The sequence below is a fragment of the Xenopus laevis genome, chromosome 3L, assembly GCF_017654675.1.
Source record: "Xenopus laevis strain J_2021 chromosome 3L, Xenopus_laevis_v10.1, whole genome shotgun sequence".
Classification (NCBI taxonomy): domain Eukaryota; kingdom Metazoa; phylum Chordata; class Amphibia; order Anura; family Pipidae; genus Xenopus; species Xenopus laevis.
In genome coordinates this window covers 95376806-95403306 of record NC_054375.1, presented here as the reverse complement: position 1 = coordinate 95403306, position 26501 = coordinate 95376806, and the positions used below count along the sequence as shown (strand labels likewise).

The 26501-nt window shown below is 40.1% G+C and overlaps 1 protein-coding gene across 4 annotated transcripts in view; it reads right to left on the bottom strand.

Annotated features, from left to right (window-relative positions):
- The window catches only part of LOC108711262 (SH3 and multiple ankyrin repeat domains protein 3), a 182400-nt gene that overhangs the window by 31504 nt on the left and 124395 nt on the right, over positions 1-26501 (bottom strand). For all 4 annotated transcript variants that reach the window (XM_041586629.1, XM_041586630.1, XM_041586631.1 and 1 more), the window contains exons 12-16: positions 10655-10806; positions 3425-3538; positions 2533-2608; positions 2126-2208; positions 625-749 (exon numbers count right to left, since the gene is read on the bottom strand). In XM_041586629.1, coding sequence (XP_041442563.1) covers positions 625-749; positions 2126-2208; positions 2533-2608; positions 3425-3538; positions 10655-10806 — 550 coding nt within the window. The remainder of the gene's footprint in view (positions 1-624; positions 750-2125; positions 2209-2532; positions 2609-3424; positions 3539-10654; positions 10807-26501) is intronic.

The following is a 26501-nucleotide window of genomic DNA, read 5'->3' as shown; positions in this document are numbered from 1 at the left end:
AAGGAGAAATAAAATAAAGCATGTGACATACAAAGTATAAATAATGAAGACTGAAAGAGAAAATTTAAAGGGATATAAGACTGAGTAAATGAAACAGGAAGGCACACGTTAAGAACATCGAACATCTGAATCTGGGAAATAAAAGGATAGTCTACGACAGGGGTCCCCAACCTTTTTTACCCGTGAGCCACATTCAAATGTAAAAAAAAGTTGGAGAGCAACACAAGCACACAAAAAGTTTGGGGGACGCAAAATATGAGCTGTTATTGGCCATTGGTAGACCCTATGTGGACTTGCAGCCTGCAGGAGGTTCTGTTTGGCAGTACACAGGGATATTATGCAAGTAAAGCTTGCCTTTAAGCTAGGAATTAAAAAATAAGCACCTGCTTCAAGGCCACTGGGAGCATCATCCAATGGGTTGGTGAGCAACATGTTGCTCACAGCCACTGGTTGGGGATCACTGGTCTAGGACAAAAAAGTGAATATGCAAAAAGTGCAAGCCATTATACAGCAGAAAGCTGTCTCAGATACCATTGAGAGAATTTCACAATAAGGTTTTTCCAAATAGGGGACCAGAGTGATGTGCTAAAATTCCAAAGAGAGGAAAGATCTGAGAGTAGATACCTCTATCAAGAAGTCCCCAGTTCTAAGGCTAGCCCTCCAGGCCACTCCATCCACATCAACAGACTCCAGATACTGCAGAGCAGGGAAGGCAGGCGTGGGTGTGAACTCTTCAATTGGTGTCTCAGCTATATAAGCACATAAGAGTTTCACAGAGTGTTATTTGAAGGGTTTATGCAAACAAAATATAGGCCACTGGCAATGGATCCCATTGCATTCCCAAAACATTCAGCAGAGCTGTGGGGGGTGGGGGCGCAGTTAGGAAAAATACTGTGTAGTCTTTCTGCTTCCACCTGCCCTTGCTTGCTCCAAATTCAAAAATGGGTAAGCGGGACGGTTTTACATTTGGGAGCGGGCATTGTAAAGGAGAAGGAGGTTGCTGTTATTGCTGCTGCAGAATGGGAACTGGAACGAGTACCTGCCTTGGGCGTAAGTACCTCTACACTGACATTCAACCTTGAAGTGCTTGGCAGTGTCTTGTTCCTACATTCTACTATCCTGCCATAAATATATTGTTCTCCCCAAATAAAACTGTTATAGACCTGAATCTATACCTTAAAGGGAAATAAAATTAACCATCCGATAAAAAAGTAAGGACTGTTAAGTGTACAACCACAAAGTCCCTAGTTACCACAAGATACATCAACACATAGGGGTATATTTATCAAAGAGTGAAGTTAGGGATCGCTACAGTCCTCTAGAGTCAAATTCCACCACTCTCCATTCATTTCTATGGGATTTTGAAAGGCGTATTTATCAAAGGATGAACTTTCACTTTCTCCCATTGATAAATACTCTTTTAAAAATCCCGTAGAAATGAATGGAGAGTGGCGGAATTTCACTCTAGAGGACTGTGACGATCTTTAACTTCACTGTTTGATAAATATACCCCTATTTTCTGTGGTTTTATGCCCATGATGCCTAGTGCACAAAAGGTATAAGGCCATGCTATGTCTAATGTTTTCCTAAGACAATGTTTCCAGTTCTTTTACTATGGCTGTTTCTGGAATCTGTGAGTGTCTGCTACTTTTCTATGGTATACCACCCAATGCCTAATTGTTGCTTCTCAGGCATAATGTTCAAAGTCCTACTCAACTTTTAGTTTTATTTTGCTTTCCTCTTCAGACACTACTCCTGTCATTAAATCAGTTATCGTACAATGTGTGACCCAATCAGGAAAACAGCTGCATCAAAATTATGGGTTCACTAGTCCACTTATACTTGAATAAAATAAATAAAGACAGAAGGGCTTCAGTATATTTTATGTCCTGTGATTAGTTCTGCTTAGAAATGGTTCAACAGCAGCATGCTTAACACAATGGGAAGTTCCATCTAATTCAATGAAACTTTGTGTGACTTTGTTAGCAGAAGTAAAAAGTGACCTTAGTTAACTGGTCTTCTGACTTTAGATGGATCACTGGACTTATCTTGGACTGGACAGAGCTTGCATTATTTTTTTATGTGCTTTATTTTGCTTTATTTTGGAGATGTTAAAAGTCGGTACCTTTTGCCCCTCGCAGTACAAAACCAAATCCCTCCAGTTCTCTTTTCTGCAACCGTGCCACCTTCTCCTGGATGATGTAGTCACTGCAAAAGTCACATTGTAAGTATTAGTCCTCATTCTGTAATCTTACTTCCTTTGCTCTGCCTCTATAGGTTCTTAATGGCGCACAATATTGTTCTTTTTTTTTTTTTTTTTTAAATGTATCCTGTGCTATTGTATTTCATTGCCTAATTACTGGAGCAATGTATCAGACTAGGGTCCCAGGAGCCAATCAAGTAACCATGAGCTACAGCCCACTTATCATAATAGTGTATTCTTTATTGTGTCTTTCTTTCTATTTACTCTGTCATACTCTATTCACAATGGCTTTCAGTGTAACACTGTGACCATTGCTACACTTATCTTACCTGTGTGATGTGAAGGAGTCATAGGATCCGACTGTGTAATGTCTGAAGAGCCTCTTTGTTCGATCTTCACGGGTTTCTAGGGAAAAGTATGTGACTAAATTAGTCTACAGAAGTGTTATACAGGAATAGTACTTGTTTAAACTGAATAATTGTGTATTCATGTCCATCTAGGCAAGTTTGATTGTTGTTACTGTAATATAACACTGCTCCATTAACACCATTTAACCAACAGTTGGATTATAAGAGAGAAATATGTGTTTCCCCTTCCAGACCTGTGTTACAGTAGAGGAAAAGTCCTTCTTGGAACTGTGCCTCATAAATATCAATGAATGAATGAATATAACACTGGACTTTTATATGATACAGAAACACAGCACAACAGTATAGTTATCTTGTGCACATGGGGAAACTTCAGCTGTCCATCTCAATGCCCTTTACAGGGAATGAGAAAAATATTGGCCCAAAAATGATTTATAGAATGATTTATGTATTCAAATTGTTTTCATATTTTAGTTATTTTATATTTTTTCTCTTGTCACAAGAAATAGCATTTTTTTGGAACCTTGAAGAGTTGAAATCTTGAGTAAATTGGTAGAATATCCCTTTTGTATACACTTTTAGCCTTCTCTTATTTAAGCTGTACTTGTACAAGTCTTTTCTTAGAGTTTTATTTATACCAAGGACCTTTTTTTATGAGCAAGCCACTAAATGGTTTTTTCTTCATAATATTATTCTCCACAACTGAATTCACTTTTCTAAATCTCAAGATTGGATTAAAAAGTAATGCATGTAACCAGTGCTCCAAATGCAAATATATATTATGTTTACAAATACTGTGATTCTGTACTCCATGAATGATACTGGCACTTGGATTATGGTTAGTTTCTCTCACCTTGCCTTGGATCTGGCTGTCTCATCTGTACTTCCTCCACACAGTCTGCTGGAAACCAGCCACTTCTGCCCTTCACAGAACCTTCCCAGAAGCCCCCTTCACCTATGCTTAACACTGTAAAAAAGGCAAGAATTAATATTGGGAGAAAAGGTACAGTACAAACAACTCACCAGTTATCTGGGTATAAGCGCATTTGTATGAAATTCAGTAATTATTAAAAAAAATAAGACAACACAAAAAGGAACAATGAAATCGGGTGTAAGGAATAGGAGTAGACAAAACCAGGATGTCTAACCAGGGTCCTTGAGCTGCTGTTGAAGTGCAATTACAAGCGGCATCCCATGGAATCCTTCAGCTTTTGATGGATGCTTAAGATATAATTCAACAACAGATATAAGACTTTAGGTTGAACATCCCTGGATTTGGAAAGCACTGGAACAAAAGTGGAAAGTGAAAAGTAAGGAGACAGAGAGAAGACTGCTTTTTGATTCTCCTTTGCTTATTAATAAAGTTGAACTACATCTAGTACATGAACTTGGAAGATACAAGTGAGTATGGCAGGGAATTGAGAACTGAAGCTGAAGAGCTGCTGAAAGTTAATCATCCACAGTATAAAATATTCAATTTAAAAGTACAGTTCCTTCATGCATTTTATTACAATATGATCAATACACCTCTATCATACTTGTGTCCTTCCTCAACTACTAATACCATGCCCACATACACAGACATACGCATACAGCAGCTCATTCATGTCTTATTGAGAAGCCAATTTTTTATATAAGGCAATACATATAAAATAATTTAATCCACAGCTGGAAAAAGTTACTTTCTAAAAAAGAACCTTATCTGTGCTCTATATGTTGAGTACATTAGTTGGATCTATTTTTAGCTGGGCACATGCCCTTCTCATTAAAATGGTTGTGGGTTTGGCAAATATGCAAAACAATTAGGTTCCCTTTTCTCCTTTTTCATGAATCTACTCCCATAGATAGTGACAGATTCTTTTTTTTTTCTTGCACACAACAAATGATATATCCTGGCCAAAATCACTAGATGGAAAAAGTAAAAACCCAAATGCAAGGCACAAAAGTCTTACACAACATTTTGAACAGGCACATTTACACCTGCAACATTTGGTGGCAGGATTGTGAGTTATATAACTCTGGCATACTCAATGGGCTGGCACACAGAACAAATGGGTTTACATATAGCTAGAGATCTGATTGGGGTAAAAATCCTGTCCATGAGGACTTCACTGAATCCTGAATGTGTTCCACTCCAGAAGGAGTGTTTTCATGCTCTGTGGCCTAATACATGTGTTGAGCGCCATTTCAAATGCAACTTGTGTGTGCAGCGTCTATCTTGTCTTCATGTTGTTTATGCTTGTTCCATTGGATCCTTTATTACTGTCGTATTGTCTATTTTTTCCTCCAATCTACTGCACAATGTTGTGAAATATGCTGGTCTCTTATAAATAAACTATAACAGTAAATTAATAAAATTGAAGGAATAGATTTCCTAAACCACAATTTTATTCTGACTCTCCTATTTATTCTTTAGCATCAATCACACTACTATCAGCTCTTAACTGAAGGGTTAATTTAATTATATAGGTGCTAACTTGCACAAGAGCTGTTTCCAATAGTATCCACTCCAGGCTTTCCTTTTATTTCTATCTCACAGGAGCCAAAAACTAATTGATGATTGGTTGCAATTGCTCACTGCACTACAGTTTTCAACATATGGAAAAAGTTGAATTGCAATAGTTCTCTATGCTTGGCTATAGGTCGTGTCTGAAACAGTAACAAAATCAACTTCTTACCATCCATAAAACATCAATGACCAGCAGATGGTGGATAGAACACTACTTACAAATATTTAATGTGGGACAAAATGAAACAATAAAGATTCAACTTAAACAAGGCTAGATATGCCACACAGGTTACATAAATGTCAGGAAGCATCATTAGAGTGCCATGTCCTGCAGCTATTATTTTCAAAGCACAGAATTATTGTGGCATGTAGGCAAGGTGGATTATAAGATTAAGTGGACATAAAGGTTAAATACAGAAAAAAACACAAACACTTAAGCAAAAATAATAATAATAAAGAACAATAATCCAGTCTAGCAAAATAACAAATATATGTTCTAACAAGCCCCCCACATGCATTATAAGCAAAGGTATAAACAAATTAAAAGGGAAGTTTGCCTTTAACAAACTAGTATGTTATACATTGTAGATGTACCTACTCTATGCAAATATTTAACCAAGGCTTTAATTGTATCTTTATTCTTATTTTGTATTGCTCATATTTCAGTCCGGCCCTCTAGTATTCATCTTCCATTCTCACTTTCAAATTGCTGCCTGTTTGCTAGGGTAATGAAGCCCTATCAACTGCTAAAATTGCAAGCAAGCTAATTCCATTTTCCAGAAACCCATTATCCATAAAGCTCTGAACTACTGGAAGGCCATGTGAGTAGTTGATCCCAACTAAGATAGAATTAATCCTTATTGGAGGCAAAGCAATCCTATTTGGTTTTAAAATGAATTTTTAGTAGACAAATTATGAAGATCCAAGTTTAGAAAAGGTCCCTTATCCAGAAAACCCCAGGTCCCGAGCATTCTGGATAGCAGGTCCCATATCTGTATATTGTTTAACAGTTGGGGTGTCCACTTAAGAGTATATATATAAAGTATATATATGGTGTTATTCCATGTTAACACACCTGATAAAAAAGGGGCTACCCCAAAACCTGTGCCTATGTGTAAATAAATCACTTCATAATGTTGCTCATCTTTATGTTTACATCTATTGTATATTAGAGTAGAAGGCAAATTCTACATGGGAAAAGTTTGATATCCTTAAAGGGTCATTTATACCAGATACAAGTGTCACCAGAGCATACATATTAAGGCACATATATGAATTTTCCCCACAAATCAGTATTTTCCTCAGAATTTCAGCCAGTATCATATGATTTTCCAGTATTCATGTTAATTTAGTCATTCGGGTTATAATAGCAGTGTGCCCCCAGTGCATGGCGTTGATAATGGCATTACTGTGCAATTCGTTTGGAGCAAGTCTTTTGCAGCTATTAACATGCTATGTGAACCTTTTTATTGGAGACAATTGAGATGACTACCCGATGAGACTTTAGTCCAAGCCTTTACTTTTTCAGCAAAGTATTTTTTATTTAGAAATCCTTGCAGCTTCTTCTTTTTGCACGGATTTGGTGGCAATGCTGTTTATAAACCTACTGGTGCTGCATGGCAAGCATTACATGATTGTCAGATGCATTAACATGAGCTTGCTTATGCTTAAGTAGCAGGAGGAGGCCTGAAAAGATGCACATCATAGTGAATAAATATGATAAAACACTTGTTATTGAGTAAGAGATGATGAACCGACAACAGTCAGGATTCAGCAGGTTACTGTAATACACAAAATGGAATAAATGTCCACAAAATGAGGATTGAGAATTCTTTATATAAGACACTACACTAGGCAAGCAACATTGAATTGTGCAAATGATGCAGAAGCGGATGCAGCAGGAGACTAGCCAATATCAGGAAAGACTAGATTGGATAAGAAGGCTGATTTACAATTTCCCCAAACAAAAGTGCAAAAGCACTTAGGGCACCAGCACTTAACAGTTTCCCCATGTAGAGAAATGAGTTGTGCAGGCTGCACCCTCTACTGAACTAAGAATCTAATCAGGTGAGGGTGCCTTGTACCTAACAACAATATAAAAGAGAAAATGTTAGTGGTTTTAGTCACATATTCCTCAGCAAATGGCCATATTAAACGAGTGAGTGCTGAATTGATGCAAATTAAACTCAAACAAAAGAAGAAAAATACACCCAGTACACAGCACTCAGACATCCTCAATCTTTATCAGCATACAGTGACTTGATGAATCCACAAATATAAAATCAGTAGCCCAGTCACCACAAAAACATGTGTTGCAGCTAAAAGACCTAAAATGCATGCTATGAACAAAGTTTCATTACTTGATGGCAGACAAACCTTGGGATGCTGTCCTCTATCCAGCAATTGTGACCTTACGTGCGGGTTATAGTTCTGCAATGACTGTGTTAATTTTCAGGATCTATGGTCTGACAGTTTATTTAATGCTCCACTGTGAACTTGGTGCTATTGGGTCATAATTTTGGCTCAGATTACCAAGTCATGATTTTAGCTAACCACATTTCTCTTTTACTTTGTACAAATAATCTCACCTTTACTGATGTCAGTAATAGTGTGCATACTGCGCATACTGCACCTATTCCATAAAAAATTTCAGCTGAACATTAGCCAACTTGGATAAATCCATTCTCCATAGTTAATGAAAGGACAAGACTTGCCCTGAAGAGTTATCTTATTGTTGATGAAGACATGCATTATCAGTATGGGTGAGCTTAAGCCCAGATAATAGAAAAGGGGAAATGTAATTACTTAATATTAGATTTATATAGGGTCAGTAACATGCTTCACTGAAGTGGTAACTTTTGTCATTCCTTATTGAGTACTGCCATATTTTTAACTCATGGTATGTTCAAATATACTGAGCTGGCAGTGCAAGCAAGTACTGAGGACAGTGTGTTGACAGGTGCAAAATTTCCTCAAGTTTAAGTTATCGAATCAGAGGTATATGTATGTATGTTCCAAACAACAGATCAGCAAAAGCTGCCTGCTGAGTGGTTAAAATGGGCTATTAAGCTGGAGAAAACATTTGCACCTTATTACATAGTCCACTAACATATTAATGCCCATAACAATCTTTCTAATTAAAATTCATAGATAATATTTCAGTCTACTTTAGTACTATAAACATTATTACCAGCTCATACTGATGTATACAAATAAGCCAGTGATAAAATGATCACTGAACCAGACCCTTATGTTCCAGTGATAACAGGAAGAGTGCAGTGAAAAAATTCCTGAAGAAATCTCATGCCCTGTACATATTGTATTCATGAACGAGTGCGCCTTTCCAAAATGAGCCGCTGAATGGAGCTGTCGCAGAAATGTACTAACACACAGTAGCTCTAGTATAGGTCAATCTAAAAACAACTGGACTTGCTGAGTAATTAATGAAGACGTTTCACTACTCATCCGAGCAGCTTCTTCAGTTCAACTGACTGGTGTGGGAAATTCTCGGCATATAAACTCTTCCACTAATCCATTTACAATGGCACATTGTAACTCTTCAAAGAGGTGACATCTGAAGAAACTCACAGAGGTGTTGATTCAGGTGAGTTTCTTCAGATGTCACCTCTTTGAAGAGTTACAATGTGCCATTGTAAATGGATTAGTGGAAGAGTTTATATGACGAGAACTTCCCACACCAGTCAGTTGAACTGAAGAAACTGCTCGGATGAGTAGTGAAACGTCTTCATTGATTACTCAGCAAGTCCAGTTGTTTTTAGATTGACCTATACTAGATATACTATGACCTGGATGAATGAAAATCTTCATAGTCATAACACACAGTAGAGTACTGTAAATAGTTATGTGAGAAAGTGACTCACACAAATGTTGTACAGCAATGCTCAGGCAGATGAGGAACAAGAGAGACACAAAAAATGCCAAGAGTTCAGTTCAGGGTTTGCACGCCTTTATTTATAAGAATTGGCTATCGAGTAAAGTCTTAGTCCCTCACTGCTTTGTACTTCAGCTAGTTGTAACATGACACTATGATACATTTGTAATTTGCCTCTGCTCTTCAATCATAACACCAATATGCTCTCTGTGCTGAGGAAGGGAGGTGGAGTATAACACAAGGAAAAGGGATAAACAGGGGAAACATTCAGAGAGGTGCACAGGGTGAAAGAGAGAGAGAGAGAGAGAGAGAGAGAGATGAGGCAGCAAGAATGATAGTTACCTATGTTATGAACGAGAGCATCTGGAATGGAGCATGGAGAATAAAACAGCCAATGAGACACAACCATGTGAGAGGAAGAGATGCACACACAAACACACACATACAACAGTATAAACACAAGCAGCAAAGAGATCAGCTCAGCACTTCAAAAGTACAAACAGCACATATCACAAACTGAACAATTATTAAAGCACATACAAGAACATCACACAGTGCACATAAACATTCATGGGCTCATTTACTATCAGAGGTGCAAAAACAGCAGCCGTGCAGTAACCCATAGCAACCAGAACTGTAACGTTTAGTAACAACAATAAAAGCAAACATTTCACTGGTTTTTATAGGTTTCAGCATTGCTATCACATTTGCACCTATGCTATGTAAACCATGGCCTGTTCAACTAAGAAACCTCAGAGGAGTGTGTTGTGGAATTAATTTAATACACTCACATCACAGAAAGCACAGGCCAGGTTACTAAATCCATACCTCAAAGTCCCATTGGGGTTAAAAGTTTATATTTTAGACAGTACGTGCAGCTTAGAGGCAATCGGCTGTCTGAATAAACCCAAATTTTGGTCTCTAAAACACACACCTCAGATGTTCTGTAAAACACATATCCCACATCGATAGATCTCGTCATTAAACACGCATCGCATGAGAAGAGAGGATTCTGGAATATACACATCACAGGGGCAGTAGTACATCTGTTCTAAACACACCTCAAAGCCAAGGGTTTCCTGATAACCACACAACTCAGGGCAGGGACTTCTGTAGCACAAACAGCTCAGGGATGGGTGGCTTCTGAAATGCATACACATGACAGGTGGGACTTATTGTAATACACACACCCCAAGTATCAGATGCTAAAATACACATGTTCTGCATTAAGAATCAGTCTTATGAGCATCCATCCCACAGGCAGCTCTGTCACAGGCACTTTAGAGAGTAAACCCCAGTACGATGACACACCAGATAAGATGGGGAACATTCTACCCACACTCTACACCACACTTACCTATCAGTCTGTTTTATATAGTTGAGAAATTACATGAATTTTACTGCTCCCTTATGTAGACATGGAGGTCTTGTGATTGCCAAGGAGATAATTGTGTGTAAAAAATGGATATATATGTTGGTATGTGAGTGTATATTTGTATATGCATATATGATTGCTGTTATAAAGCTCAGATTCCCATAGCCTCTTAAGATTATGTAGCTTTAAGACTTATAATAACACTTTATATTGCTCATCCTATAGTCTCCCATTGCTGATGTGCTTCTGCTGTTATCTACAGTTTCCCATGACCCATAAGAAGAGCAATTTTATGTGTAAAACTCACCCTTCACTCTCTCTCCTCTGTTGAGTTGAATCTCTCCAGGTCCTTGCGGTTCATATGATTTCACTGCAATGAATGTTCTTCCTGGGACGGCACTGTACAGCTTCCTTTTGGGCCCTCGAGGGCCAGTACTCCTCACATCCAGTGGCCCTGGGCTGTAAACAAATACATAAGTGATGGTGCTGTTTGGGGTGAGACATGCCATGTGTTTGACTGGCTGCTTACTACCCCCCCACAGTCTCTTAGACATTTCAGCTCTGAGGAGGACAGTGGCCTTTAGTGGTTGATGGGGACCTTGAAGTCTCCATTTTTGTCCTGAAACACTGCCGCCAAATCATTTTATAAGTCTCAGCTGCCCAGTAAGAGCCTACAATTCTGTACTGTGGAGCCTCTACAAGAGGGCTCCTGTTTAAGCTAATTGTCCTCAGATCACTTCTCCCCTTGCCACAGGTGAGCAAATCCACAAAATGGATAAAAATAAGGAAGGACAAAATCCACAAGGTGATATGGAGGAGAAAAAAAGGTATGATGATGGGCAAAAAAGTTAAGAATAAAGAGGCCAGGGAGAGGAAAGAGGGAGGTTCAGAGGGATATTGTGACAGAGGGGTGAAAAGATGGAGAAGAAGAATACAGCAAAATGTAAGGGAAGGAAAAGGAATGGTGAGGGCAATAATGGCAAAGGCAGATGAAAAGCTAAAAATGCAAAGACAAAAAAGGTAACAGAACCAGAAGGAGTGATGGTTATAAAGACGATGAATGACCAGCAAAGAGATGGAGAGGAGAAGAGGAATGCACGGCTGTATGCAGTTCTCCCTGTTCTTTTGCCGTTTCAGTTAAACTGTCAGCAGGAGAGGAGGGGGAGAGTGAGGAGGGAGGACAAGTGGAGGAGGGGGTGTCCATTCATGCTTCTCTCTCCCCCTGGATCTCTGTACTAATTTCCCAGATCCAATAACCTCCACCTCCCTCCCCCCCCCACTTTCTAATCTTCAGCTTGATCAATAAGCAGCCCCCACCCTCTATCAATGGCCTTATCATTGTGGCCTCTCTCTCCTTTCCTGCTATTCTTCCTTGACTAATCTCTTACTCTTTCCATCCCTCTCTCCTGTTCACTACCACATCCTCTCATTTTCTTTCCTCTGCATCATCTCAACTGTTGATTTATCACTACTGGCTACCTCTTCAGTCCTCTCTTTACCTCAGCCTTTCCACACCTGATTTATTTCTCTCATCTGCACTCGCTATACTGAATTTCCATTTTGTTCTCCCTTATCTATCATTTCTTGCTCCTTGGCTCCCTTGCTTCACTTCTGTACCGGCCTAAATCTTTCTGATGCTTTTCTACCGTAGAATCAAATGTATTAGAATACTCTTTAACAATGTATCCAAACAATAGTTAAATATTACCCCCCCCAATATGTCTTTCTTTCATTAATTCACATTCCTTCCAAATCAGCATATTTCTCACCTACTCTACCTCTATCATTTTCTAGCACTTTTGTTTATTTTTTTGCATGCCTACTATCTATCTATCTATCTATCATCCATCTATCTATCTCTATCATCACCACTTCCTCTTACACAATACTCTGACTTTCTCTCAGTTTCATTCTCTCCCTCCTCTCTCTGCTGGCTGACAGATTTTGAATTACTGCAGAGAGAGAGAGTATGTGATGGGAGCTGAATATTAATGCAAGCTTGTGACAGGGGAAAAGACCATCTTACTAGAGAGACCTCAAGGTGGTCACTCACTCTGAGACTGTGAAAACAATGGAGGAGACTGAGTGTGTACACAACATTCTGACTGGGTGTGGAGAGATTCCATTAAAGGAGTCTTTGTGACCTACAATAAAGCAAGGTACCTCCACTAGGAAATGTTTGACTGACTGATTAAGAGGATCTTTTCAGAATTGCTCCAGAAGGTACTGTAACATATAGGCAACATGTTTCCTTCAAATAGCAAACCCAAGCAAGATATCTCTGAGGTACCTCAGCAACATTGTCCTGCAAGAAACAACAGCCTTAAAATATATTTGAACCTTAAAGGGACATTATGTAGATCAGTTATATATTTTAAATCACATTATTCAAAAATGTTCTTAACAAGGGCATTCCTTTGCCCTTGCCAGTAATTGTTTAATAAAACAACAACTCCTGAATTTTTCATGACAATATGACCAATAGAGGCAACTGTGGAACCTATGGATGATATTTCACTGGTTGCTTTTAGAAGGAAAGGTTTAGCTCTCAACCAAATATATGAATAATAATGAGAGATGTAAAACTCCCTCACAACCATACTCAGTAAAAAATAGTTTCCTTTATTCTGTACAATACATCACATTTTAAGGAGAGAGGTTTTTTAAGTAGCTTAATAAAGAAAAATAGATATTTCTATAAATTATATAATTTTTCTAAATTATAGAGTGGTGTCAGTTTATACCCAATTCATGTTTCTGATTAAATGGAAAACAATATCACATTACACTGCAGGTGTCTATAAAATATATCACTATATAGCACATATTTCATTCAAATATGTTGTCTTTTTAGGGAAATACATTTTTTCATTAATATGTGCCATTGGATTATGCCACAATGCAAAGTTTTTTGTCTATAAGTCACTTTGCCTGCACATACACCAATGACTCTCTTGTATCTTTTACTTTCATTCTTCCTCCAATTTTTGTCTCATTCCTGGCATGTGATCATGTGATTTCCAAAGTATGACAAAGTAAAAAATATATGTTTAATGATATGTATGCAAATTTTACAAGATTCTTTGATAATTTACATATTCAAATATAAATGATATGCTTATTTTTTTTTTTATCAAAGCATGAAAGGCCTTTTTAATTTAGGACTGCATAATGTGCATAACCACAACAAAGCCCACTTAACATTTGTGGACAAGTCACCAAATAATACACCTTATTACATGACTACTAAAAGGTAAATAACTGTGAGAGAGGGTATATGCTGATGGCTATAAATGTGTTTTTGTAAATGTGATCTTGGTAAATTAGTAAAAAACAGATTTCCTCCACAATTGCTTTTACAAACATCCTTCAAGTCATCCAAATTGCCCTTTATTCATACACACTTGCAAAGTCTGGCATTTAATCTGCTGGAGATTTGATGCGTCTCCATAATATTTAACTCACTCAATATGGCAATCTCTGGGTTTACAAAACATTAGGGATTTATCAAATGAAAAACTAACAATATAATCCAACACAGACCTTATAAAAAAATACTCCTTCTTACTAGGGATGCATGGAATCCAGTATTCTGGTTCCGGATTTGGCTAGGATTCTGCCTTTTTTGTCAGGATTTGAAAACGGGGAATCCAAGTGCATGGCTGAACTGAACCCGAATCCTTAAAATCAAGAGAACACAAAACAGCATGCAGTTCTTATTAACCCTTCCTGACCCAAATTTACAACTCCTTAAATTCCCTTTGGCTGTCTCACATGACTGATGGGGAAAAAACCAACAAATCAGGACTTTCATGGTCACAAATAATCCTAGTACTAAATACTAAATGGATGGCCCTTATCCCACATGCTGATGCAAATACCATCCTTTAATACAATACCCATATCATGAAAAGCTTATCAGCAAGCAAATACCAAGAGATGACCTCAAAAATCTAAAATCATTTGTATTTGTATAGGTAAAGCCTCTTCAGATAAACGTTTGAAATGCTGCAGCCCAGAGCTGATCTTAAACACTGTATTTTGTTATGCCCATTAAATGTCCCAGCAGTGTGGACCATTTTTTAGCAACTTTTCCTTAAATGCGTTAGTAACATTTCCAGAGAAAGCCATGACTGAATGGCTATTCTTCATCAATGGCTCTCTTCAAACTCACCACCTATAGCTTTAGTACAACACAAACTTCATTACTTCTTTCACATGGATTGGATAGAAACTTTAGCAAACAAGGAACAAAACACAAACATTCTTCAACATTTGGACCATCTACACATGCTCTTTATCCCAACCAACTAAACACCTGATAACATACAAGTCGGTATGACACAGAACTCCTTCTAAACAACCCACTTGTCCATAAGAAGAGACAACACTGAGTACTGCATGACAAATATCATCCCATCATGACTCACCTAAATGTATTCTTTTTTCTTTTGTAAAATGTACACCAAAAACTATAAAAACTTTTTTTTAAAAAAAAAAAGGTTTCATGAGAAAATATTCCATATTTTTTTTATGTTTATCTTCCATTTGTGCTCTGTCTTATTTCCTCAACAGAAATATTCTCAACAGGAATCAATACAACAATCAAAACAATACAAAGACTTGAAGAACTGTTGACACCTAGAGATGTCGCGAACTGTTCGCCGGCGAACTTGTTCGCGCGAACATCGGGTGTTCGCGCTCGCCGGAAGTTCGCGAACGTCGCGCGACGTTCGCCATTTTGGGTTCGCCATTGTTGGCGCTTTTTTTGCCCTCTCACCCCAGACCAGCAGGTACATGGCAGCCAATCAGGAAGCTCTCCCCTGGACCACTCCCCTTCCCTATAAAAACCGAAGCCCTGCAGCGTTTTTTCACTCTGCCTGTGTGTGCTGAAGAGATAGTGTAGGGAGAGAGCTGCTGCCTGTTAGTGATTTCAGGGACAGTTGAAAGTTTGCTGGCTAGTAATCGTTTTGATACTGCTCTGTTATTGGAGGGACAGAAGTCTGCAGGGGTTTGAGGGACATTTAAGCTTAGGTAGCTTTGCTGGCTAGTAATCTACCTTCTACTGCAGTGCTCTGTATGTAGCTGCAGTGGGCAGCTGTCCTGCTTCTGATCTCATCTGCTGACTGCTGCAATAACAGTAGTCCTTGTAAGGACTGCTTTTATTTATTTTTTTGTTGTTTTACTACTACTACTACTACTACTACTATAAGAGCCCAGTGCTATTAGTCTAGCAGTGTTGGGGAGTGGGACTGGTGTGCTAATCTGCTGCTCCTAGTAGTTCAGCAGCACCAACTTTAATTTTTTTTTTTAATATTCATTTTTTTTTTATTTTACTTTTTTTTATTTTACTACCGCTGTAGTAGTGTATAAGTTGACCTTTTAGGCATTATTTGCCCTGTAGGCATTATTTGCACACTGTTTTCTTCAACCCGCCATCGAGCTGTGTGACCTTGTTCACATTCTGTCTAAATATCCATAATATTACCGTCTCCAGAAAAAACACCGGAGTCACTTTTTTCAAGCAGCCATAATATATTTTACGTAATCCGTATCCACCGCTGTAGTAGTGTATACGTTGGCCTTGTAGGCATTATTTGCACACTGTTTTCTTCAACCCGCCATCGAGCTGTGTGACCTTGTTCACATTCTGTCTAAATATCCATAATATTACCGTCTCCAGAAAAAACACCGGAGTCACTTTTTTCAAGCAGCCATAATATATTTTACGTAATCCGTATCCACCGCTGTAGTAGTGTATACGTTGGCCTTGTAGGCATTATTTGCACACTGTTTTCTTCAACCCGCCATCGAGCTGTGTGACCTTGTTCACATTCTGTCTAAATATCCATAATATTACCGTCTCCAGAAAAAACACCGGAGCCACTTTTTTCAAGCAGCCATAATATATTTTACGTAATCCGTATCCACCGCTGTAGTAGTGTATACGTTGGCCTTGTAGGCATTATTTGCACACTGTTTTCTTCAACCCGCCATCGAGCTGTGTGACCTTGTTCCCATTCTGTCTAAATATCCATAATATTACCGTCTCCAGAAAAAACACCGGAGTCACTTTTTTCAAGCAGCATTCATATATTTTACGTAATCCGTATCCACCGCTGTAGTAGTGTATACGTTGGCCTTGTAGGCATTATTTGCACACTGTTTTCTTCAACCCGCCATCGAGCTGTGTGACCTTGTTCACATTCTGTCTAAATATCCATAATATTACCGTCTCCAGAAAAAACACCGGAGTCACTTTTTTCAAGCAGCATTCATATATTTTACGTAATCCGTATCCACCGCTGTAGTAGTGTATACGTTGGCCTTGTAGGCATTATTTGCACACTGTTTTCTTCAACCCGCCATCGAGCTGTGTGACCTTGTTCACATTCTGTCTAAATATCCATAATATTACCGTCTCCAGAAAAAACACCGGAGTCACTTTTTTCAAGCAGCATTCATATATTTTACGTAATCCGTATCCACCGCTGTAGTAGTGTATACGTTGGCCTTGTAGGCATTATTTGCACACTGTTTTCTTCAACCCGCCATCGAGCTGTGTGACCTTGTTCACATTCTGTCTAAATATCCATAATATTACCGTCTCCAGAAAAAACACCGGAGTCACTTTTTCAAGCAGCCATAATATATTTTACGTAATCCGTATCCACCGCTGTAGTAGTGTATACGTTGACCTTGTAGGCATTATTTGCACACTGTTTTCTTCAACCCGCCATCGAGCTGTGTGACCTTGTTCACATTTTGTCTAAATATTGATAATATTATCGTCTCTAGAAAAACCACTTGAGTTACTTTTTTTCAAGCAGCATTCATATATTTTACGTAATCCGTATCCACCGCTGTAGTAGTGTATACGTTGACCTTGTAGGCATTATTTGCACAGTGTTTTCTTCAACCCGCCATCGAGCTGTGTGAGCTTGTTCACATTTTGTCTAAATATTGATAATATTATCGTCTCTAGAAAAACCACTTGAGTTACTTTTTTTCAAGCAGCATTCATATATTTTACGTAATCCGTATCCACCGCTGTAGTAGTGTATACGTTGACCTTGTAGGCATTATTTGCACACTGTTTTCTTCAACCCGCCATCGAGCTGTGTGAGCTTGTTCACATTTTGTCTAAATATTGATAATATTATCGTCTCTAGAAAAACCACTTGAGTTACTTTTTTTCAAGCAGCATTCATATATTTTACGTAATCCGTATCCACCGCTGTAGTAGTGTATACGTTGACCTTGTAGGCATTATTTGCACAGTGTTTTCTTCAACCCGCCATCGAGCTGTGTGAGCTTGTTCACATTTTGTCTAAATATTGATAATATTATCGTCTCTAGAAAAACCACTTGAGTTACTTTTTTTCAAGCAGCATTCATATATTTTACGTAATCCGTATCCACCGCTGTAGTAGTGTATACGTTGACTTTGTAGGCATTATTTGCACAGTGTTTTCTTCAACCCGCCATCTAGCTGTGTGTATTATCGTTTCCAGAAAAACCAACTGAGTTTTTGTTGTTGTTGTTGTTTTTTTAAAAATAATGCCAGGCAAAGGCAGGCCGCCACGCAGAGGCCGTGCTAGGGGCCGTGCTGCTATGCAATCCTGTGGCCCTAGCAAATTGCCCAGTTTTAAAAAGCCAATGACCCTGAACTCCCAAAATGCTGAAGAGGTAGTTGACTGGCTTACACAGCACACCCCATCCTCTACCGTTTCTAACTTTACCACAACATCCTCCTCATCCTCCACTGCTATGGCCACCCCACGTAACACTTCCTCCACCACCGGTGCCCCTTCTTCACTGGGGTCAGAGGAGTTATTTTCCCATGAGTTTCTTGAACTGAGTAATGCGCAACCATTATTGCCAGAAGAAGATGAAGGAGATGAGGACCTTACACCAGATTTAATTCTGGCAGAGAACACGATAGAGATGGACATAATGAGTGATGAGGAGGAGGTCCCCGCTGCTGCTTCCTTCTGTGATGTGTCAGAAGAAATTGATGCATCTGAGGAGAATGATGATGAGGAGATTGATGTTTTGTGGGTGCCTAGTAGAAGAGAGCAAGAGGAGGGTAGTTCAGATGGAGAGACGGAGAGTCAGAGAGGCAGTAGGAGAATAAGACTTAGAAGAAGCAGGGAGGACAGCCCGCAGGGATCAGTAGGGCAACAACATGTATCGGCACCTGTGTTCAGCCGGCCAACGCACCCGCCATTGCCGCCAATACCGCCAACTCCGCCAACTTCTACTGTTACCGCCAGATCGCACACTTCCAAAAAGTCAGCAGTGTGGGATTTTTTTAATGTGTGTGCCTCTGACAAAAGCATTGTAATTTGCAATGAGTGCAGTCAGAAACTGAGCCTTGGTAAGCCCAACAGCCACATAGGTACAACTTCTATGCGAAGGCACATGAGCGGCAAGCACAAAGCACTTTGGGAGCAACACCTCAAAGGCAACAGGCAAACTAAAAGCCACACTCCTTCTGGTCCAGCATCTTACTGCTCTACCTCTGCTCTCCTTGACCCGTCTGAACCACCCTCCACTCCGCCTTCCACCTTGACCACCTGTTCCCATTCCCAGTCATCTGCCACCAGCCAAGTTTCTGTGAAGGCCATGTTTGAGCGTAAGAAGCCAATGTCTGACTGTCACCCCCTTGCCCGGCGTCTGACAGCTGGCTTGTCTGCACTCTTAGCCCGCCAGCTTTTACCATACCAGCTGGTGGACTCTGAGGCCTTCCGCAAATTTGTAGCAATTGGGACACCGCAGTGGAAGGTACCCAGCCGCAATTTTTTTTCTAAAAAGGGAATACCACACCTGTACCAACATGTGCAGAGCCAAGTTACCGCATCTCTGTCACTTAGTGTTGGGCCAAAGGTCCATATGACTACTGACGCATGGTCCTCCAAGCATGGTCAGGGCAGGTATGTCACCTACACTGCCCACTGGGTGAACTTGGTAATGGCTGGGAAGCAGGGAATGGGTAGCTCAACAACAACAGTGGAGTTGGTGTCACCGCCACGGATTGCACGCGGTTCTGCCACCACCTCTACTCCTCCATCGCTCTCTACCTCGTCTTCTTCTTCTTCTTACTCTGCTGCTGGGTCCTCCTTCTCCTCCTCCACACCTGTGCACCCCCAGCTCCCCCTAGGCTATTCGACGTGCCAGGTACGCCGTTGTCACGCTGTCTTGGGGATGACGTGCCTGGAAAGCAAAAACCATACCGGATCTGTACTCCTGTCATCTCTGCAGTCACAGGCCGATCGGTGGCTGACCCCACACCAACTGCAGATCGGAAAAGTGGTGTGTGACAATGGAAGCAATCTGTTGGCAGCGTTGAGACTAGGCAATTTAACACATGTGCCCTGCATGGCACATGTGTTAAATTTAATAGTCCAACGTTTTGTCTCCAAGTACCCAGGATTCCAGGACGTTCTCACCCAGTCCAGAAAGGTGTCGGCCCATTTCAGACGTTCCTACACAGCCATGGCACGCCTTGCTGACATTCAGCAGCGCTACAACATGCCAGTCAGGCGTTTGATTTCTGACAGCCAGACTCGCTGGAATTCAACGCTCCTTATGTTGGAACGTCTGCTGCAACAACAAAGGGCCGTCAACGAGTACCTTTTTGAACTGGGTGGTAGGACTGGATCTGCACAGCTGGGGATTTTTTTCCCCCGTTACTGGGTGCTTATGCGCGATGCCTGCAGGCTCATGCGACCTTTTGAAGAGGTGACAAATATGGTCAGTCGCACCGAAGGCACCATCAGCGACCTAATACCCTTCGCTTTATTCCTGGAGCGTGCCGTGCGACGAGTGACAGATGAGGCTGTAGACCAGCGTGACGAGGAGCTGGAAGCGCACGATTTCTGGTCGGAATCACCAGAACGAACCCAGGCACATGCTGCAACGCAGGGAGAGGTGCCAGAAGTGGAGTCAGAGGAGGAAGGTGGCTTTGTGGAGGAGGAGGACCAACAGGAGCAGGCTTCCCAGGGGGCTAGTGGTGACCTTTTGGGGACCCCTGGTCTTGTACGTGGCTGGGGGGAGGAGACCGTGGATGATGCAGTCCTTGATAATGAGGAAGCGGAGATGGATAGCTCTGCATCCAACCTTGTGAGAATGGGGTCTTTCATGCTGTCATGCCTGTTGAAGGACCCCCGTATCAAGAGGCTTAAGGAGAAGGACCTGTACTGGGTCGCAACGCTACTAGACCCTCGGTACAAGCATAAAGTGTCAGAAATGTTACCAACATACCACAAGTCCGAAAAGATGCGGCATTTACAAACCAGCCTGCAAAACATGTTGTACAATGCTTTTAAGGGTGATGTCACTTCAGGAACTCATCAACATTCCAGGGGCAGAGGTGCCAGTAATCCTGCCACGAGCACACCTGCAAGGACAAAGCCCTTTGGCCAGTCTGTAACGTCAGACATGCAAATGTTTTTCTGTCCAAGGCAGCGCCACAACCCTTCTGGATCCACCCTCAAAGAACGCCTCGACCGGCAGGTAGCGGACTACCTGGCATTAACTGCAGATATCGACACTCTGAGGAGCGATGAACCCCTGGACTACTGGGTGCGCAGGCTTGATCTGTGGCCAGAGCTGTCACAATTTGCCATGAACCTCTTGTCTTGCCCAGCCTCAAGTGTGCTCTCAGAAAGGACCTTCAGTGCAGCAGGAGGGATTGTAACTGAGAAGAGAACTCGCCTAGGTCACAAAAGTGTCGATTACCTGACCTTTATTAAAATGAATGAGGGGTGGATCTCGGAGGGTTACTGCACGCCGGAAGACTTGTTCTGACTTCTATGCAGCTGTCCTTCTCTTCAAGCCTCATGACTCCACACACAGCTGTCCTTTAGCGTCCTCCTCCTCCCTCCGCCACCGTTACAAACTAGGGTGCAAACCCTACTGGTTTAATTTTTTCTGGCCTCTGTGCTTCAGTGGCTGCGACCAAAAAAATGCCTATTTTCTGCATTTATATGACATAATTTTTCTGGCCTCTGTGCTTCAGTGGCTGCAACCAAAAAAATTTATATTTTCAGCATTTATATGGCATAATTTTTCTGTCAACTGTGCTTCAGTGGCTGCGACCAAAAAAATGCATATTTTCTGCATTTATATGGCATAATTTTTCTGGCCTCTGTGCTTCAGTGGCTGCAACCAAAAAAATTACTATTTTCAGCATTTATATGGCATAATTTTTCTGGCAACTGTGCTTCAGTGGCTGCGACCAAAAAAATGCATATTTTCTGCATTTATATGGCATAATTTTTCTGGCCTCTGTGCTTCAGTGGCTGCAACCAAAAAAATTTATATTTTCAGCATTTATATGGCATAATTTTTCTGTCAACTGTGCTTCAGTGGCTGCGACCAAAAAAATGCATATTTTCTGCATTTATATGGCATAATTTTTCTGGCCTCTGTGCTTCAGTGGCTGCAACCAAAAAAATTTATATTTTCAGCATTTATATGGCATAATTTTTCTGGCAACTGTGCTTCAGTGGCTGCGACCAAAAAAATGACTATTTTCAGCATTTATATGGCATATTTTTTCTGGCCTCTGTGCTTCAGTGGCTGTGGCCAAAAAAACTGGGCAAACAATGCCTACAAGGTCAACGACGTTGACCTTGTAGGCATTGTTTGCCCAGTTTTTTTGGCCACAGCCACTGAAGCACAGAGGCCAGAAAAAATATGCCATATAAATGCTGAAAATAGTCTTTTTTTGCCATACGTTGACTCAACGTATATGGCAAAAAATGACTATTTTCAGCATTTATGTGGCATATTTTTTCTGGCAACTGTGCTTCAGTGGCTGCAACCAAAAAAACTGGGCAAACAATGTCTACAAGGTCAACGTATGGCGAAAAATTACTATTTTCAGCATTTATATGGCATATTTTTTCTGGCAACTGTGCTTCAGTGGCTGCGTCCAAAAAAACTGGGCAAACAATGTCTACAAGGTCAACGTATGGCGAAAAATGACTATTTTCAGCATTTATATGGCATATTTTTTCTGGCAACTGTGCTTCAGTGGCTGCGTCCAAAAAAACTGGGCAAACAATGCCTACAAGGTCAACGTATGGCAGTTGTTTAAAGAGAACAGTAGATTACTAGCCAGCAAAGCTACCTAAGCTAAAATGTCCCTCAAATCCCTGCAGACTTCTGTCCCTCCAATACAGAGCAGTATCAAGCAGATTACTAGCCAGCAAACTTACTATCATCTGTCCCTGAAATCACTAACAGCTCTCCCCCTACACTATCTCTTCCAAGCACACACAGGCAGATTTTTCAGATACATTTTTGCCCTTGATCCCCCTCTGGCATGCCACTGTCCAGGTCGTTGCACCCTTTAAACAACTTTAAAATCATTTTTCTGGCCAGAAATGTCTTTTCTAGATGTTAAAGTTCGCCTTCCCATTGAAGTCTATGGGGTTCGCGAACCGTTCGCGAACCGCTCGCATTTTTGCGCAAGTTCGCGAATATGTTCGCGAACTTTTTTTCCGACGTTCGCTACATCCCTATTGACACCTCCTATTCATTCTACAAGAAGCACTGCCTTGTAACTGCCTTAGATTCTTTACATCTAGATTTTCTTCAACACAATAACTACAAAACCAAGCAATATTCTTATATTATTCATTATCAAATGGAGGCCAATTTGACAGGTGCCAAAGTCATGAAGTATACACATAAACCCAGAGTTGCCTCTAGTTGATTTCTTCCTTTCAATCTTTTATGCTAACACTGTATTCATCACTGGTTGAAAATACTTTAAACTGGCAAACTGACTAATAGGCAGAATAAATATATGCAAAATGATTTATCTCCCCAAGTATATACTGAGTAATACCCTTTCCATATTGCCAAGAAGGCCTTGCAAGACAAAGACCATACACAGTCTCAATTTATTTGGGGAAATAAAACTCCTACCCTCTCCAGGGCCATTCTCAATGCCCTGCAGGACCAGCTAGAGCTAGCCTCACCCAACTACAAACTCTACTACCTGGCAGCACAGGCCTCTCATGCAGCCAGATAGAAAACATGCAATGGAGAGAATCCAGCATCTATACTGGAGGCTCTGTACCTTACCTCAGTAGAAAGCTTACATAATGCCTTATACAGAACCCGGAAAGATGTTAGCCCTTTATTATCCTTTATGGATGCTACTAAGAGAGCCTGGGATGCCATGGTGCACTTGACTAATACAACTGGACTATTGTCACCTGATACTCTGTTGTGGGGCAACAGTAACCTCTCACCTTTTGCACCTTTTTTTCAGTTTCCTGAAGCCAGAACCTGGGCTAAGTTAGGATTGATACAGATATCCCATGTCTACACTAACCAGACATTACACACCGTGCCTCACCTTCATCAAACCCTTTCTGTGCCAGATCTGTCTGAATTTAGATACACTCATATTACCCACCTTTGCTAAGCACAATTATCAGCGTCCCCTCCACAACTCGACTGCTCAGAAAAGGTGGCCTACACATAGACCTTGAGGTGGGCAATATATAGCTGATCCGATAGTGGGCCCTAGCGCCTAACGATTGGACCATAATGGGTGGTCGCATAGGGACTGCATCAACGAACAGATGCAGTCCACGATCCAACAGAATTTTTACCCCTGCCCAATCAACATCTGGCTACTTGCCTATTGGGCCCAACCCCTTACCTATTGGGCCCAACCCCACCCTGGTGCCAAGAGTGCATATCAGACAACTAACGAGACTGCTCCTGTTCAATGCCAAAAAGACAGTCGCCCTGCACTGGATGAGCCCATCACCACCAACTCTCAAGCGATGGATTGCTCTAGTCAATTCACAACTGGAACTGTACAAGCTTTACATAGAAAGTTCACTAATCCTAATCCTCTAATCCTGCCCAAGTACATTTGATAACATCTGGACCCCATGGCTCAAATGGGCAGCCTTTTCTACCAACTAATGAATGCTAACTCCCTTCCTCTCTTTTATTTTAATTCTTGTTAAAACTTAATAAAAATCAAACTAGAAAGAAAGAAAGAAAGAAAGAAAGAAAGAAAGAAAGAAAGTACTTCTTTTAATATGAGATGTATTTTCTCTGCTTTCATCTGCAAAGGTGTTCCAGTGTGCCTGCCTGCTTGTTTTGAAACTCTGGTGGTTACCTGTTTGCTAAACTTTAAGGTCTGGGGCATGTGCACTTTCATTTCCACATGTATTCTAGTAAATTCAGATTTATAATGGATTCTATTTTTAACAAGATTCTAAGATAATAATTCTTTAACATCCCCAGCATTCCCCAATTTATGCCACAGAGTGGAGCACCTGTTTAGGGGTGTCCAGCTTATCTTGAAAAATCTTGAAGTTTCACTGATGGGTAGTGATAGTAGCCTCTGACAGATAGGACTCTTGGAAAATACTGAGAGAAAGATGGTTGAATCCAAGAGCTAAAAAATAATGGGAGACTCTGAACTTCAGTAGTGAAGTTATTGTTATTCAGTGAAGTACTGAAGTAAACCAATTACATAAACTCTCTTCGTGTAGCAACCAAAATCCATTGCCAACAGTAAATTAAATCATGCTTTTATGTAGATAAGTGCTTGCACTACGTGTTGATCCTTCCTCAAGTGAATTTATAAAAGATACTTCTGAGAACAAGAATTAGTCCTGTTTAGTAGAGACATACAATCCCTCTACACATCAATACCACATGAGGAGAGCATGCAATACACAAAGGAGTCATTATTACATGAACAGTTACCCCATGGCTTGCTATACTTTATGATGGATTTATTGTCCATTGTATAGGGAAAAAATTACTTTAAGTCAGGACAGAATGTCTATATATACCGAGTTGCAATTGTCCATCGACAATAATCAAGTCTCCAGTTATACTAACATTTTTATGCATGTTCTGTGTGTAAACTTAAGTGGCTCTGTAACCTTCACTGTAGAATTTTGTAAAAAGGGTACACACTACCTAGATATAAAAGTTGCTATTGAGGACAATGTCATAATGTTGCTTTTATACATCCCAACATTAGGTTAAATATTAGAAATAAATATTATTAATGTAAGAGACTGGGTACCTCAGTACCTGATTGAGAAGTTTTAGAGATAGAGTGGAATCAAGAGTGATGGGCGAATCTGAGTTATCTGACACATTTCACAATTTTGCTGAAATTAATCAAAGTCTGTGTGGAGTCTATGAGTGTTATTTTCGCTGCAAAACTTGCTGAAAATTTTCACTCATTGCTAATACTGAAATGATATGAGATAGAAAAAGTTGCACCACCCTCCAGTTTATAATCCTTGTCCTTTAAGTATTGTTAGAATAGGTATTTTGTTCAGTAGGTTCTGCCCAGTAATTTCCACATCATTTATACGTCTCATAATCAGTGACCAAAAACATTATTTGCAATAGTTGCTTTGCCCAGTAATCGTTCCACTTGATTTATACTTCTCATATTCAGTGGCCAAAAAAAGATTGAATATTCAGTGCATTTATGATAGCTTTTATTTATGCTCCTTTTGCAGCTGCCTTGGCAATGCAGATCTCAAAGCTAAAATTACAACACAATCAGTTTAATATGTGCAATTTAAACATATTCATATACTGGTTGGTAATAAGAGATGATTCAGTGGACTACGGATGCCATCTGTGGAAGATTGTAGAATAAGACTCCATGCTTCTTGATACAGAAGGTGCAATTTCTATTTGCACAACATTTGGAGTGCTGGACAGCAAAAAGTAATAATGAATGTAATGTGGTTTTAAATGATATATCAAGGAAGAATGCCAAGGTCACATTTACCACAACAGGATTAGATATTATAGAGGGTAAATAGCTGTTAGGTGTAAATAGTTGTTTAAAAGGTAAATGTCACTGTTATTAAATTCAATACAATGTTGTGGATGTATTAAAAGAAAATATACTCCCTGTTTTTGACATGAGCTCATTCAGTTGGGATTATGAATAAAAGATGCATAAACACTATCTGAACTCCCAGAAAATAATAGAAGGGTATTTTTGTACACAGAATGACAGAAATAGCTGAGTTTACAGACTGAAAAGAAAGCAAGTAACTCTTGACAAACCCCTAGGCTTCCAGAGTAATACAACCCCTTCCTCACCTTGTTCTATTGTAAAGGGATGAATT